General features: G+C 42.3%; 1 protein-coding gene across 1 annotated transcript; it reads left to right on the top strand.

Annotated features, from left to right (window-relative positions):
* Positions 1-3,937: 3,937 nt before the first annotated feature.
* On the top strand, positions 3,938-8,900 carry ywhaba (tyrosine 3-monooxygenase/tryptophan 5-monooxygenase activation protein, beta polypeptide a). Its single transcript, XM_080545877.1, has 6 exons — positions 3,938-4,033; positions 6,194-6,494; positions 6,897-7,020; positions 7,559-7,722; positions 8,100-8,195; positions 8,300-8,900. The coding sequence occupies exons 2-6, from the start codon at positions 6,201-6,203 to the stop codon at positions 8,354-8,356; spliced, it is 735 nt and encodes a 244-aa protein (XP_080402003.1). The 5' UTR covers positions 3,938-4,033; positions 6,194-6,200; the 3' UTR covers positions 8,357-8,900.
* Positions 8,901-11,664: the final 2,764 nt, after the last annotated feature.

Genomic DNA, 11,664 nt, shown 5'->3' with positions numbered 1-11,664 from the left:
TTGATTTCAAAAAAGTAGAAAAATGCTTCACTGTCCCATTACTTACGCTGGGCACTGTGCTTGGTGTGTACATTGCAAATATTAATTGCAAAAGTCATATTTTGCCCATAGTGTCCTTTTAGAGGTTTTGATACAGCTTATGGTCATGAACAATCAACCGCCTCTGCCTCCCAAAAACATAGCATCCACTTCCCCCTGCTGGCCAATGCACGGCATCACACCACAGCGCAGAGACTGGAGAAACATTTCGTCTGTGTTCGAAATGGCATACTAGCATACTGCATACTACATACTTAATGAGTATATACTGCATACTAAACTAATAATAAGTATGCCAATAAGTATGCCATTACCAGACAATTAACACTGAGGTCAGTATCCCAGAATGCATTTCGCACCGGCCGGCAGCAGGATTTTAAATTGCATAAACATATATTAAGACTGGTCTAAGCCTTAGACTAGTCTTATATTCTCAGGTTAGACCAGTCTAATTAAGACTGCCTGTTGCATAAAGATTTATTTTGAGGTTAGAAAGTTAGCCACCTTCCCCCCTGGCTAAGCTTGACTTAAGAGCTGTGTTGCTATGGGAACAAGTCAGCCTTAAGTGTCAGTTGGAAAAGTGCTAACTTTTAACCTTTTTTCCCAACTGCTAAGCAGTATACTTTTCTCCACATTATATTCCTCCAATAGGCTATATGCCTACATAAGTGTTCAGCAGAAGAAACAGGAGTTGATCTCTCAGATCTTCCACTGCTAGGTGTAGCTGGGTGTAGCTGGGTGTAGCTAGGTGTAGCTGGGTGTAGCTAGGTGTAGCTTTTTTGGCCACCATGTTTTTTTTCTGTCAAGTGTCTTATTTTACCTAGAATGCATTGCGTGACAGGCTATCTTAAGTCAGTCTTACTTCATATGCTAGCTTTATGCAACAGGAACATTTTAGAGTCTATAGCAAGACTGACTTAAAGTGAGATCTAAGTCTAAGACTGGGTCTATGTATGCAACCGACCCCATGTTAAACCTCCATGGGCTAAAAGCTGTAACTTTAGCTCTGCAAGTTGTTACAATACACATAGGACAGGAGAGGGCGCTCTCAACCCTATTAGTTACCGAGCACACAGCACAGGCATTAGAGCAAATCAGGCTGTTATTACCACTGAGCTGGTCCTGATGCCAATTCTCAATAACGTACCTATCTAAACATTAAGCCCGAGTCACTACTTATATAGAGCACCAAACACAACTGTTAACATGTCATTTTATTAAGTTATGTTTTCATTTCCTCTGTCTCCGCATCAAATAATTTCTGTGAAGATAACCATGCTCTTTCACATCCTTAAAATTATTTTGTCATACAATCAATAAAGTTGAGGCAAATGGATAATACATGAACCGGTATATTTAAACACTATTATTTTGTGTTGGTTCTTAATAATACTCTGTTGTATGCAGTGACTTTGTACAAATAAATTAATTTAAAATTAAATTAAAATTAGTCTCCACACAGTTGTTCAGCTTTGAGTTATGTTGACTGTGTAAAGATTGAGATTTAAGATGTGGATCAGCTTGTTACCCTCTGGGATATGCCAATGATTATGTACTGCCATCTGACAGACCACCTGTCGGGTACAGTATACATCTTGGTCAATCACACTTTGGAGTGCAACTGGGTGAGCTTAGTGAGCTCAATACATATAGTTAGGTCCATATTTATTTGGACACAGACAGAATTTGTGTTATTTTAGCTGTTTACCAAAACATCTTCAAGTTACAGTCATATAATGAATATGGGCTTAAAGTGCAGACTCTCAGCTTTAGGGTAAGGGTATTCACATCCAAATTGAAGGAAGGGTTTATGAATTACAGCTCTTTAATATGTAGCTCCCTCTTTTTCAAGTGACCAAAAGTAATTGGACAATTGACTCAAAAGCTGTTTCATGGGCCAGTGTGGGCTATTCCTTCATTATTTCTTGATCAATTAAGCAGGTAAAAGGTCTGAGTTGATTCCAAGTGTAGCATTTGCATTTGGAAGCTGTTGCTGTATACGCACAACATGCGTTGTCGTCAACAGAGCTCTCAATGCAAGTGAAACAGGCCATCCTTAGGCTGCAAATTAATAGTGGCCAAATTAACAGTTTGGTACATTCTGAGAAAAAAAGAACGCACTGGTGAGCTCGGCACCACAAAAAGGTCTGGACGTCCATGGAAGACAAGAGTGGTGGATGATCACAGTATGATCACTTTACATGGTAAAGGAAAACCCCATCACAACATCCAGCCAAGTGAAGAACAGTCTCCAGGAGGTTGGCATAATCATTATCCAAGTGTACCATAAAAGAAGACTTCACACAAGCAAATACAGAGGGTTCGCCACAAGGTGCAAGCCATTCATAAGCCTCAAGAATAGAAAGGCCAGATTAGACTTTGACAAAAAACATTTTAAAAAGCCAGCCCTGTTCTGGAACAGCATTCTTTGGATAGATGAAACTAAGATCAACAGCTCATGGAACGGCTCATGATCCGACGATTACCACATCATTGGTAAAAAAACGTGGAGGCGGTGTGATGACATAGACATGGCTTCCAATGGCACTGGGTCACTAGTGTTTATTGATGATGTGACAGAAGACAGAAGCAGACAGATGAATGAAGTGAAGTGTTTAGGGATATTCTGTCTGCTCAGATTCAGACAAATTCAGCAAAGTTGATTGGATGGTGCTTCACAATACAGATGGACAATGACCCAAAACATACTGCGTAAGCAACCCAGGACTTTTTTAGGGCAAAGAAGTGGAATATTCTGCAATGGCCAGAGTCAATCGCCTGATCTCAACCCAATCAAGCATGCATTTCACTTGCTGAAGACAAAACTAAAGGCAGAAAGACCCACGAACAAACAACAACTGAACACTGCTGCAGTAAAGGCCTGGCAAAGCATCACAAAGGAGGAAACCCAGCATTTGGTGATGTCCATGTGTTCCAGACTTCAGGCAGTCATTGCCTGCAAAGGATTCTCGACAAAGTATTAAAAATGAACATTTTATTTATGATTATGTTAATTTGTCCAATTAATTTTGAGCTCCTGAAAATAGGGGACTGTGTATAAAAATGGTTGCAATTCCTAAACGTTTCATACAATATTTTTGTTCAACCCCTTGAATTATATCTGAAAGCCTGCACTTCAATTACATCTTGATTGTTTCATTCCAAATCCATTGTGGTGGCATAGCCTACAGAGCCACAATTATGGAAATTGTGTCACTATCAAGGACCCCAATTGAAATAAGCCAGTGGCTTTCTTGGGTTTTTATCCAGTTAGTTGACCTTGTATGTAATATGTACTTTCATGTACCTACTTCTGCAAATCTTCTAATAAAGTTTTCAATCAATCAATCAATCTCTCCAAATACTTCCGGACCTAACTGTATATAGATCCCAAACTCATCAGATAATGTCTTTTTAAAGCATGGACAAACACCTGGACAAACACAACATAATGTAGTTTGCTTGGACAAGAATGCAGCAGAGAGACAAAATGACATGAAGGAGAGTTGTTGAACTCTTTCCAGGTAGTAGCTTGTTAGTACAGTTGTATATAACTATTATTAGTTGGGGACCTTGTAGTAGTTGTAGAATGAGTAGTAGTAAACTGTAGCAGTAAAGCAGAAGTCATGTTTTCAGTGTTATAGACTGCAAAACGTGATTTGAATCATTATTAGATGAATGTATCCTAGATGTAATGTGGCATGAACTAACATAGATCTGTCAGCAACCACTTGGAAACAGTAACTATGGTGATCACTTACGTCATCGTATAGTGGTTACCATGGTCTTTATGACGTCAAAGACCCTGTAAAATGCTTAGGAAACCCCGGGGTGTGGTTACCATCGATACTGGCGGGGGGAGGGGTGGGGTATAGAGGAAGCGGAAGTGTCAGCGCAAGCGGAAGTGGTACTGCCCTGAATCTCCCGAGCAGCGAACGGAGGACATCCCATCGTTCACAGACAGAACAAGCAGGATTCTAAATCCATCCTAAATGTGAGTTCACCGGCATCAGATCCATTCTAGTGTTATCTCCTTGGTGGAACAGATGGTTTTGGGGCTAATAACAACCCTCAAATGGCCCTATTCGCTCTCTATGGCGGAAGGTGCCTATTGTGGTTTGGGGCTGGGTACAAGACCTAGGCCAGACGTGGGACTGAACAGCGAGCTAGGGTATGGGTATACAAGCTAGGAGGCTAACCCTCACAGGCTCACAGGCTACGAGTGATATTAGATCTGAAATCAGAGGGGAGATATCGCATAAAAAATATGAGTCATTATCAAACCAAACTGCTCTCAGATGACAGTGTGTAGACAGTGTGTAGACAGTGAAGCAGACGTAGGGCCATGTTGACAGGCTAACATCCCTGTCTGTCTGGGCGTCGTGAGATCTACAATCTTAGCCAGTGCTAGCAAGCTAATGCTAATGCTATCACGCTACCTCTAGCCAGTGTACAGCTGGTGGGACTGCAGTGTGTAAGGCCGCTGCGATGCGTGATCAATAACATGTAACATGTACATTAGCTACTCATTCAGATGTATGCTGGTAAATACAGTGTACTTCTAGCGAGTTATTATCTTAGGTCAGCTTTGACGGGTGGGTAGCTCGTAAGCTAATGGTATCTAATGGTATCATAGCTCCATCTTAACACTCCGCCAGGGAATGCGCCAGAGAGAGAGAGGGCGTCGCTAGCCTACCTACATCTTCTAGGAGCTGGGATCTAGCAGGCTAGCGCTGTAGCGATGGGGCTGCCCGCCTTTAGAGCGCAATGCTGCAGTATTCTGACGGCTTAACTGTAATGGAACATGAATCGTCTATGGTCGTTGCGATTGTTTTCTCTGCAGGGATCTGTAGATGTATGTATGTATGGACAACGCGGGTGTCATGTGTTGAATGTGTCGATCATGTCAACTCAGACAGCCTGGCTCGTTCTGGGATCTGGAAATATGTCCCAGCTGCGGGTTACTGCGGGTTACTAATACACAGTGGATGTATTCACTTGGGCATTATAACCTTGGTATTTAGTTTACAATATGGATAACGTTAGTCCACAGGCTATTCCGTTCAAACTGACCGCTAGTGACGGTCAGAAAGAGCAAGTCTGGCCTTTTAATCACGGCACGTAGATGACGTCAGACAACAAGGCCACACGGATGAGTTCATGCAACGTGCTGCTTGACTGCCCCGGGGCGTTGTCGCTGAAATGTTCAGATGAAGTCATAGCATGGAGTTTATGAACGAGCATCTAGACAAGTCATCCGTCATGCCCTCATAAGCCAGATAAAGCCTAGGTCGCGAGTTCAAAAGTACGCCAGCAGCAAGGTACCCGTGTTTTGTAAATCCAAATTGTCATTGAAACACACTGCACTTGTATTTAATCATCAGAATGTTGAACAAGTCCTCAATGTATTTGATACGATAAAGGAGCATATGTTCTTACATTTTAGTTTACCTCAGATGATTACAGGTTTTCTTTATTCAGCATCAGGCACTAACACATGGGAGAGGTGACTTACTGCCACAATGGTTGAAACTAGAACAAAGTTGGATTTCAGGGCCCCACTATGCAGTGCCACAACATATTTTTTGTGTATGAAAATGATGAACAAAGTACATCAATTCATGTTTCAACTCTTTGGCCTGTGGGAAGAACAACTTGAAAGAAAACATTTCCTGGTACTAAAAATTCTTCTGTGAAGAATTCTTATGTGTGAAGTCTGTCTTTTTATTTTCAAAGCTCTTTTGTTTCTATTAAGCAGTGATAAGATGTGTTATGTGCTAGACCAGAATGGGGTACTGGAAAACATACCAATATTAGCACATGTTCCTCTCTACGCCAAGGAGTGCCTCATTTGTGACTCAAAATGATGTGAGTAATGGTTAATAAACTGATTAAAGACTACTCCAACGGCATGTCCAGAGACCAATAGCACTCTGTGGCCTCGTGTTGTTATGGAATGTCTTCAAACTCTTAACAGCCTTACGAACTGTCGTCATGATACTGATAGGGTTTAATCTAAATTGGCCATGTCTCCTCTCCATCTAAACATAACAGGGAGAGGTCATCACTTCATTTTGAGATGCACTGTTATGAGTCCTAGCTCTCTGACGACCGTCGTAACGACCCGTCCCGCCTCTTTTTCTCCCCCCTGCAGCCTCGCCATGGACAAGAACGACCTGGTACAGAAGGCTAAGCTGGCCGAGCAGGCCGAGCGCTACGACGACATGGCGGCGGCGATGAAGGCGGTGACAGAGCAGGGCCTGGAGCTGTCCAACGAGGAGCGCAACCTGCTGTCGGTGGCCTACAAGAACGTGGTGGGGGCGCGACGCTCATCCTGGCGCGTCATCTCCAGCATCGAGCAGAAGACCGAGGGCAACGAGAAGAAGCAGCAGATGGCCCGCGAGTACCGCGAGAAGATCGAGGCCGAACTGCAGGACATCTGCAACGACGTTTTGGTGAGAGAGAGAGAGAGAGAGACACAGACAGACAGACAGAGGGTCCACCGCCGCTGTGGCTAGTCCCTGTGGAGGCCCCGCTTATCTCTTAAAGATGTTCCCTGGCGCAGAGGCAAAGGGACCTGTCGTGTTAATTGACATTTCAGGGCAGTCAAGGAATTGAATTGGATGGTGGGGATTGTGACAGGGAAATTCACTATTTACGTATTCTGCACTTGTTTGAGTTGATATGAATTAGCTTGGATTTCATGCCCTTGCTTGGTTTGGGTTGTATGGAATATGACCCCAACTTAGGTTCCGGAACACGGCTTGCATGTCATTATTTGTTTTAGCCTTTTCGTTGCGGCCAGGTGAAATGAAACAAGTGTTGACTCCTACTAACCCCTCTTTTCTCTCTTTTAGGGACTCCTCGATAACTTCCTAATCGCCAACGCGTCTCAGGCCGAAAGCAAGGTCTTCTACCTCAAAATGAAAGGAGACTACTACAGATACCTGTCCGAGGTGGCGTCTGGAGACTCAAAGAAGAGTAAGTGAACAGAACAGAATGGAGTAGGTCTGTCCTGTGGGGAGACTGAGTCACACTGTTGCCAAGAGACTGCAGGCCCATATCGTCAATCGTTATCTAGCCTCTTATTATCATGGAAATGAGCGAAACATTCATTTAACTTTTCTGATGCATTGAATTTTAACGGTATCATAGCAGCCTGGTATTGGATACATTGTCTTGTTTTTCTACAATACTTTTACTCTGAATGTTAATCTGAAGCCGTCCTGTGAAGGTAAACTCAGGCCCTGTGCAGAAACACCCCTTCGTCCCTGGACACTTGTGTAGATCTGAAAGGATTAGATGGGTATAAGAGGACATGGTGAAGCTACAACAAATAACTTGCTTATACTCACTCAGCCATGTTAGATGTAGGCCTCGTGCCACGTGTCTAGGGAGAAGGCCCTAGGGTTTTGCTGGACAGAGTTAGTAACTATCTAACCAAGGCGTGCGGGTTAATGCCTCCATTATTTTTGTATTGCCCCCCTCCCACCCTCCTCTGTTTGATCCCTCCCCTCAGCCACAGTGGAGAACTCCCAGCAGGCCTACCAGGAGGCCTTCGACATCAGCAAGAAGGACATGCAGCCCACACACCCCATCAGGCTGGGCCTGGCCCTCAACTTCTCTGTCTTCTACTACGAGATCCTCAACTCCCCAGAGCAGGCCTGCAGTTTGGCAAAGACGGTACACACCCATCACTCGCTCTCATACGCGCACGCACACACACACACACACACACACACACACACAGCCTGCCATCACACCGCATCATGTGCATGTTACAGCAGGCGACTCTAAATCAATAGGCAGTGCAAACACCCCTACTCTGTTCTACTGGGTGACCCAGCCCTGCTCATTAGCGCCCGCACTGCTGTCGTTCACCCAGACAGAATAACGGAAATAGACGGCGTGTGTTGTGGCTTTGTTATTTGAAGCATACTTTTTTTTCTTTTTTAGCGGGACGGGATGTTTTAAAAGCGTGTTGTTAGAAGTGGTGTCTGTGTGTGTTATTTGGGGGCTGAATGAATCATTGCCCGTATTGACCTTGCTTTTGCCTCCAGGCTTTCGACGAGGCGATCGCTGAGCTTGACACCTTGAACGAGGACTCTTACAAAGACAGCACCCTGATCATGCAGCTACTAAGGGACAACCTCACTGTGAGTGCTCCTCTTGCTTACACTGTTTTAAGTGCATTAGCGTTAGCTACACTGTGAATCGAGTAGATGAAGCCACTAACATCCGCTTTCTTCTCTTTCTGCAGCTGTGGACATCAGAAAACCAGGGTGACGAGGGGGATGCCGGCGAAGGAGAGAACTAAAAGGCGTTGCACTTCACTGTTAATCCACCCCACTTCTCTTCTCTCTCTTTCTCTCTCTCTCTCTCTCTCTCTCTCTCTCTCTCTCTCTCTCTCTCTCTCTCTCTCTCTCTCTCTCTCTCTCTCTCTGTCTCTCTCTCTCACACATATACAGCCCATACATCCCCCTTCTCCATCCAGCCCCTCCCCTTCTGTATGACAAGCAGCATGAATTGTACCTGACCTACCAGTTGTGCCCTTTTCTCAGATAACTCCGAGGCAACAGGGTAAACGCTCAATCATTTGCAAGCCCAAACTTGTTGGGGAGGATTTTAAAAAGAAAATTTACCCGGTTGAGTAGCAAGGCCCATTCCCCCCCCCCCCCCCCCCTAATCCCTCTCTTTGACCCCCCTTCTAACATTTCAAAAGATATATGTTCTTTCACCTAGCAAGTTATGCATTTATAGTATCCCTCTTTTTGCTTTCCTAGTGTACTGGCGATTGCTGGTTTTATTAAAAAAAAAAAAAAAAAAAAAAGTTATTAAACTGTCCGTTTATTTTCAACAAACACTGTGATGCTTAGTTTTTCTCCACATTTATGACAAATGGATTCAAATTCTGGTCGTTAAAATTCAGGACTGTGTGGTTTTGAGTAGCAGTGCAATTCTGCTGTGGCCTCATACAGAATGGTCTAACAGGCTGTATTGTGACACTGACTAACATACATATTGCTGTGTTATCGTTCATTGTTTTATTTTTGCATATGGAACTAAAATGAATAAAAGGGACCCTAGGTTTTGCCATTCCACATCTGTCCAGTTCTAAAAGAAGAAAAAAAAAACATTCCATCAGAATCTAACCGTAAGAAGATAGACCTTTTATGAGCAAACTGGAGCATGATCCTAGTGTGCTGTCCTAGAACAGTTGACATACAGGTGCTGTTTGACATCAGTACAATGATCCTCGTTTGTTCTTAAATGTTGTTTTTTCCCTCCCTTTTTTAATATTTTTCTTTTTTTTTTGCTTTGCATAATGATGACTCACTTTTTCATTCAAAAACTGTAAAATTGTAAACATTTTTAGAGGTAAATATAAATCTGTCTTAAATGTAAATGTTGTTAACCTTGCTTGCAAAGAAACACCTTGAAGCCGTTACGTTGAACCTTTTTCTAGATCTGGTTTTTCAAGCCTATCTTGAAGGCCTTATGCTGACAGTCCAAACTGACCAGTCCTAAAGTTTAGAGGTTTCCTCCATGTAATGATTTCCAAGAGAATGCATGCTTTTTTTTGCCCATACAGAGCTATGTAGGCAAGTTCCCCCCTCCCCAATGGAAGCTGTGTAAGAGGTTTTCTGTTGTAGAGTCAGAGAAAGCACTGGTGCAGTTGTTTGTTGTGTATATCTCTAGACTGGGTCTTGTCAGAGGGGACCATCTTGTAGTTTGTATGCAGGTCAGTGGATGGGTTAGATTTTGGGAGTAGAGTAGACCTTGTTAGAGGTAGCTGAATTCACTCAGTGTCACAATACCTTGTCATCACCATAACATTCCACTTAGGTGTAGAAGTCATCTGTCTCAGTCTGTCTCGCTGAAGACAATGTTTCATGCACTGAAGAAAAATCTCCCCCTTAGCTGAACAAATGGCAGTTATTCTACGCTTGACAAAAAATGCAGTAGTGAATGTGGAACCGAGCCTGTCTGTATATCTGGTATCTCCAATTGCTTTGTTTTTACTGACCAGTATTCTGCCTAAAGTTTGCTTCTGTGACGGTTTTATTGCTTAGCGCGCACGTGGTTGTGAAAATTTAGAATAGCTTAAAAAACATAAAATGAAAAAAAAGAAACTACCCTGGTTATTGACGTAATACTAGATTTGTGTATGTCTTTTAAAACAGTTCTAGTTTCACCTTACATGTTATAATCAGGAAAGTGTAAAAGACAATTTAAAGTGAAATAAAAGTTTTATCAGTTCCAAATGTTCCTGTTTTGTTTTTGTAACCCCTCGTTTTGGGTTGTGTCTAACATAATTACTGCATTTAAAGCACCAGTTGAAAGCACATTTTCATACCTTTTTACTTTATTTCTGATAATTGATCAATTGAATGATGACAAACGTGTTTATTGTAAATATATATTTTTAGTATCAGTACACCAGAATGATTGTTTGAACCAGTGCTTTGCATAGCTATTGGGACAGTTCTCTTCTTTTGGTTCTATACTAGAGTTTGGATTTTAAGACAAATTACTATCAGGTTTAAGGATTCTTCGTTTTTATTTGTGTACATATTTGTGTACTCACCATTTAGAAACGTTTTATACAGTGGGGCGCAAAAATCTGGCCACCCCTGGTTTTAATGTCTGTTACAATTAATCTCCATGTGATTGAAAGCAAACCTGAACACTAAATGCTACAAACATGACACCTTTCTGCAAATGTTAAAGCAAGGTTTCTTTTTATTTTCATTTTTTAAATAATAAAAAAGTGAAAGGGCCCTGTGCAAACGTTTGGGAAACCTTTTGGATTATTCTTTGTTACCTTTTGAGAAGACGATTACTAAAGCCGGGTACACACAAAGATAATCTGGCCGATTTGAGCCCTTCCGACCAAAGAGAGAAAACGCCCGATTATCGGAAGGCTCTAAAGATAATCCTACAAGATTATCCTGTGGTGTGAGGTGTGTTAAGAGTCCATTTCTCCCGACAATCTGCTCGGAAAATGGTCGGGCCGACAATCGTAAATATTAAACGTGTTCAATATTTACGCCCATAAATCCTCATGTGTGTGGGTGAAATTGACAACACCCGAGTCCGATTGTGACGTGGAATGGAATGTAGCCAATCAAGAAGCGAGCTAACTGACGCGTCTTCTTCTTTTCGTTCTTCTGCACTTTATTTCTCCTGTCGCACATGGCTGCCTCTACAGGTCAGTCAGGGTACTACTACCCTGATCACGCGAGATTTCTGGCTTGGGGGACGAGACTCCAGACTGTCGGAGAACAGATCTTTATGCTTGTGGTCGTATATCGGAGCACACCACACACAATACGATCCAGCATTAGCCTAGATAGAAAATCTAGATTTGATATTTCTTCTCTAATGATAAAATAAATCGATGAACATATCATGAACCATACAATCAACATTTGAGGCAAATTTTGATGTAAAAAATTAACAACATAGGTTCTATAATGTATCTTTAAAGTGACATTATCAAAATGATATGACATTTCACAACAGCATTCTCACAGACACATCCATTTCAATGTTTTGCACCATGAGGTAAGCATTAATACATTCTACAGAATAATATGAAAAAGTTCCACAATGTACCCTGAG

The sequence above is a fragment of the Nansenia antarctica genome, assembly GCF_963989245.1.
Source record: "Nansenia antarctica genome assembly, chromosome: 15".
NCBI classification, from domain to species: Eukaryota; Metazoa; Chordata; class Actinopteri; order Argentiniformes; family Microstomatidae; genus Nansenia; species Nansenia antarctica.
This window is presented reverse-complemented; position numbering and strand designations above follow the sequence as displayed.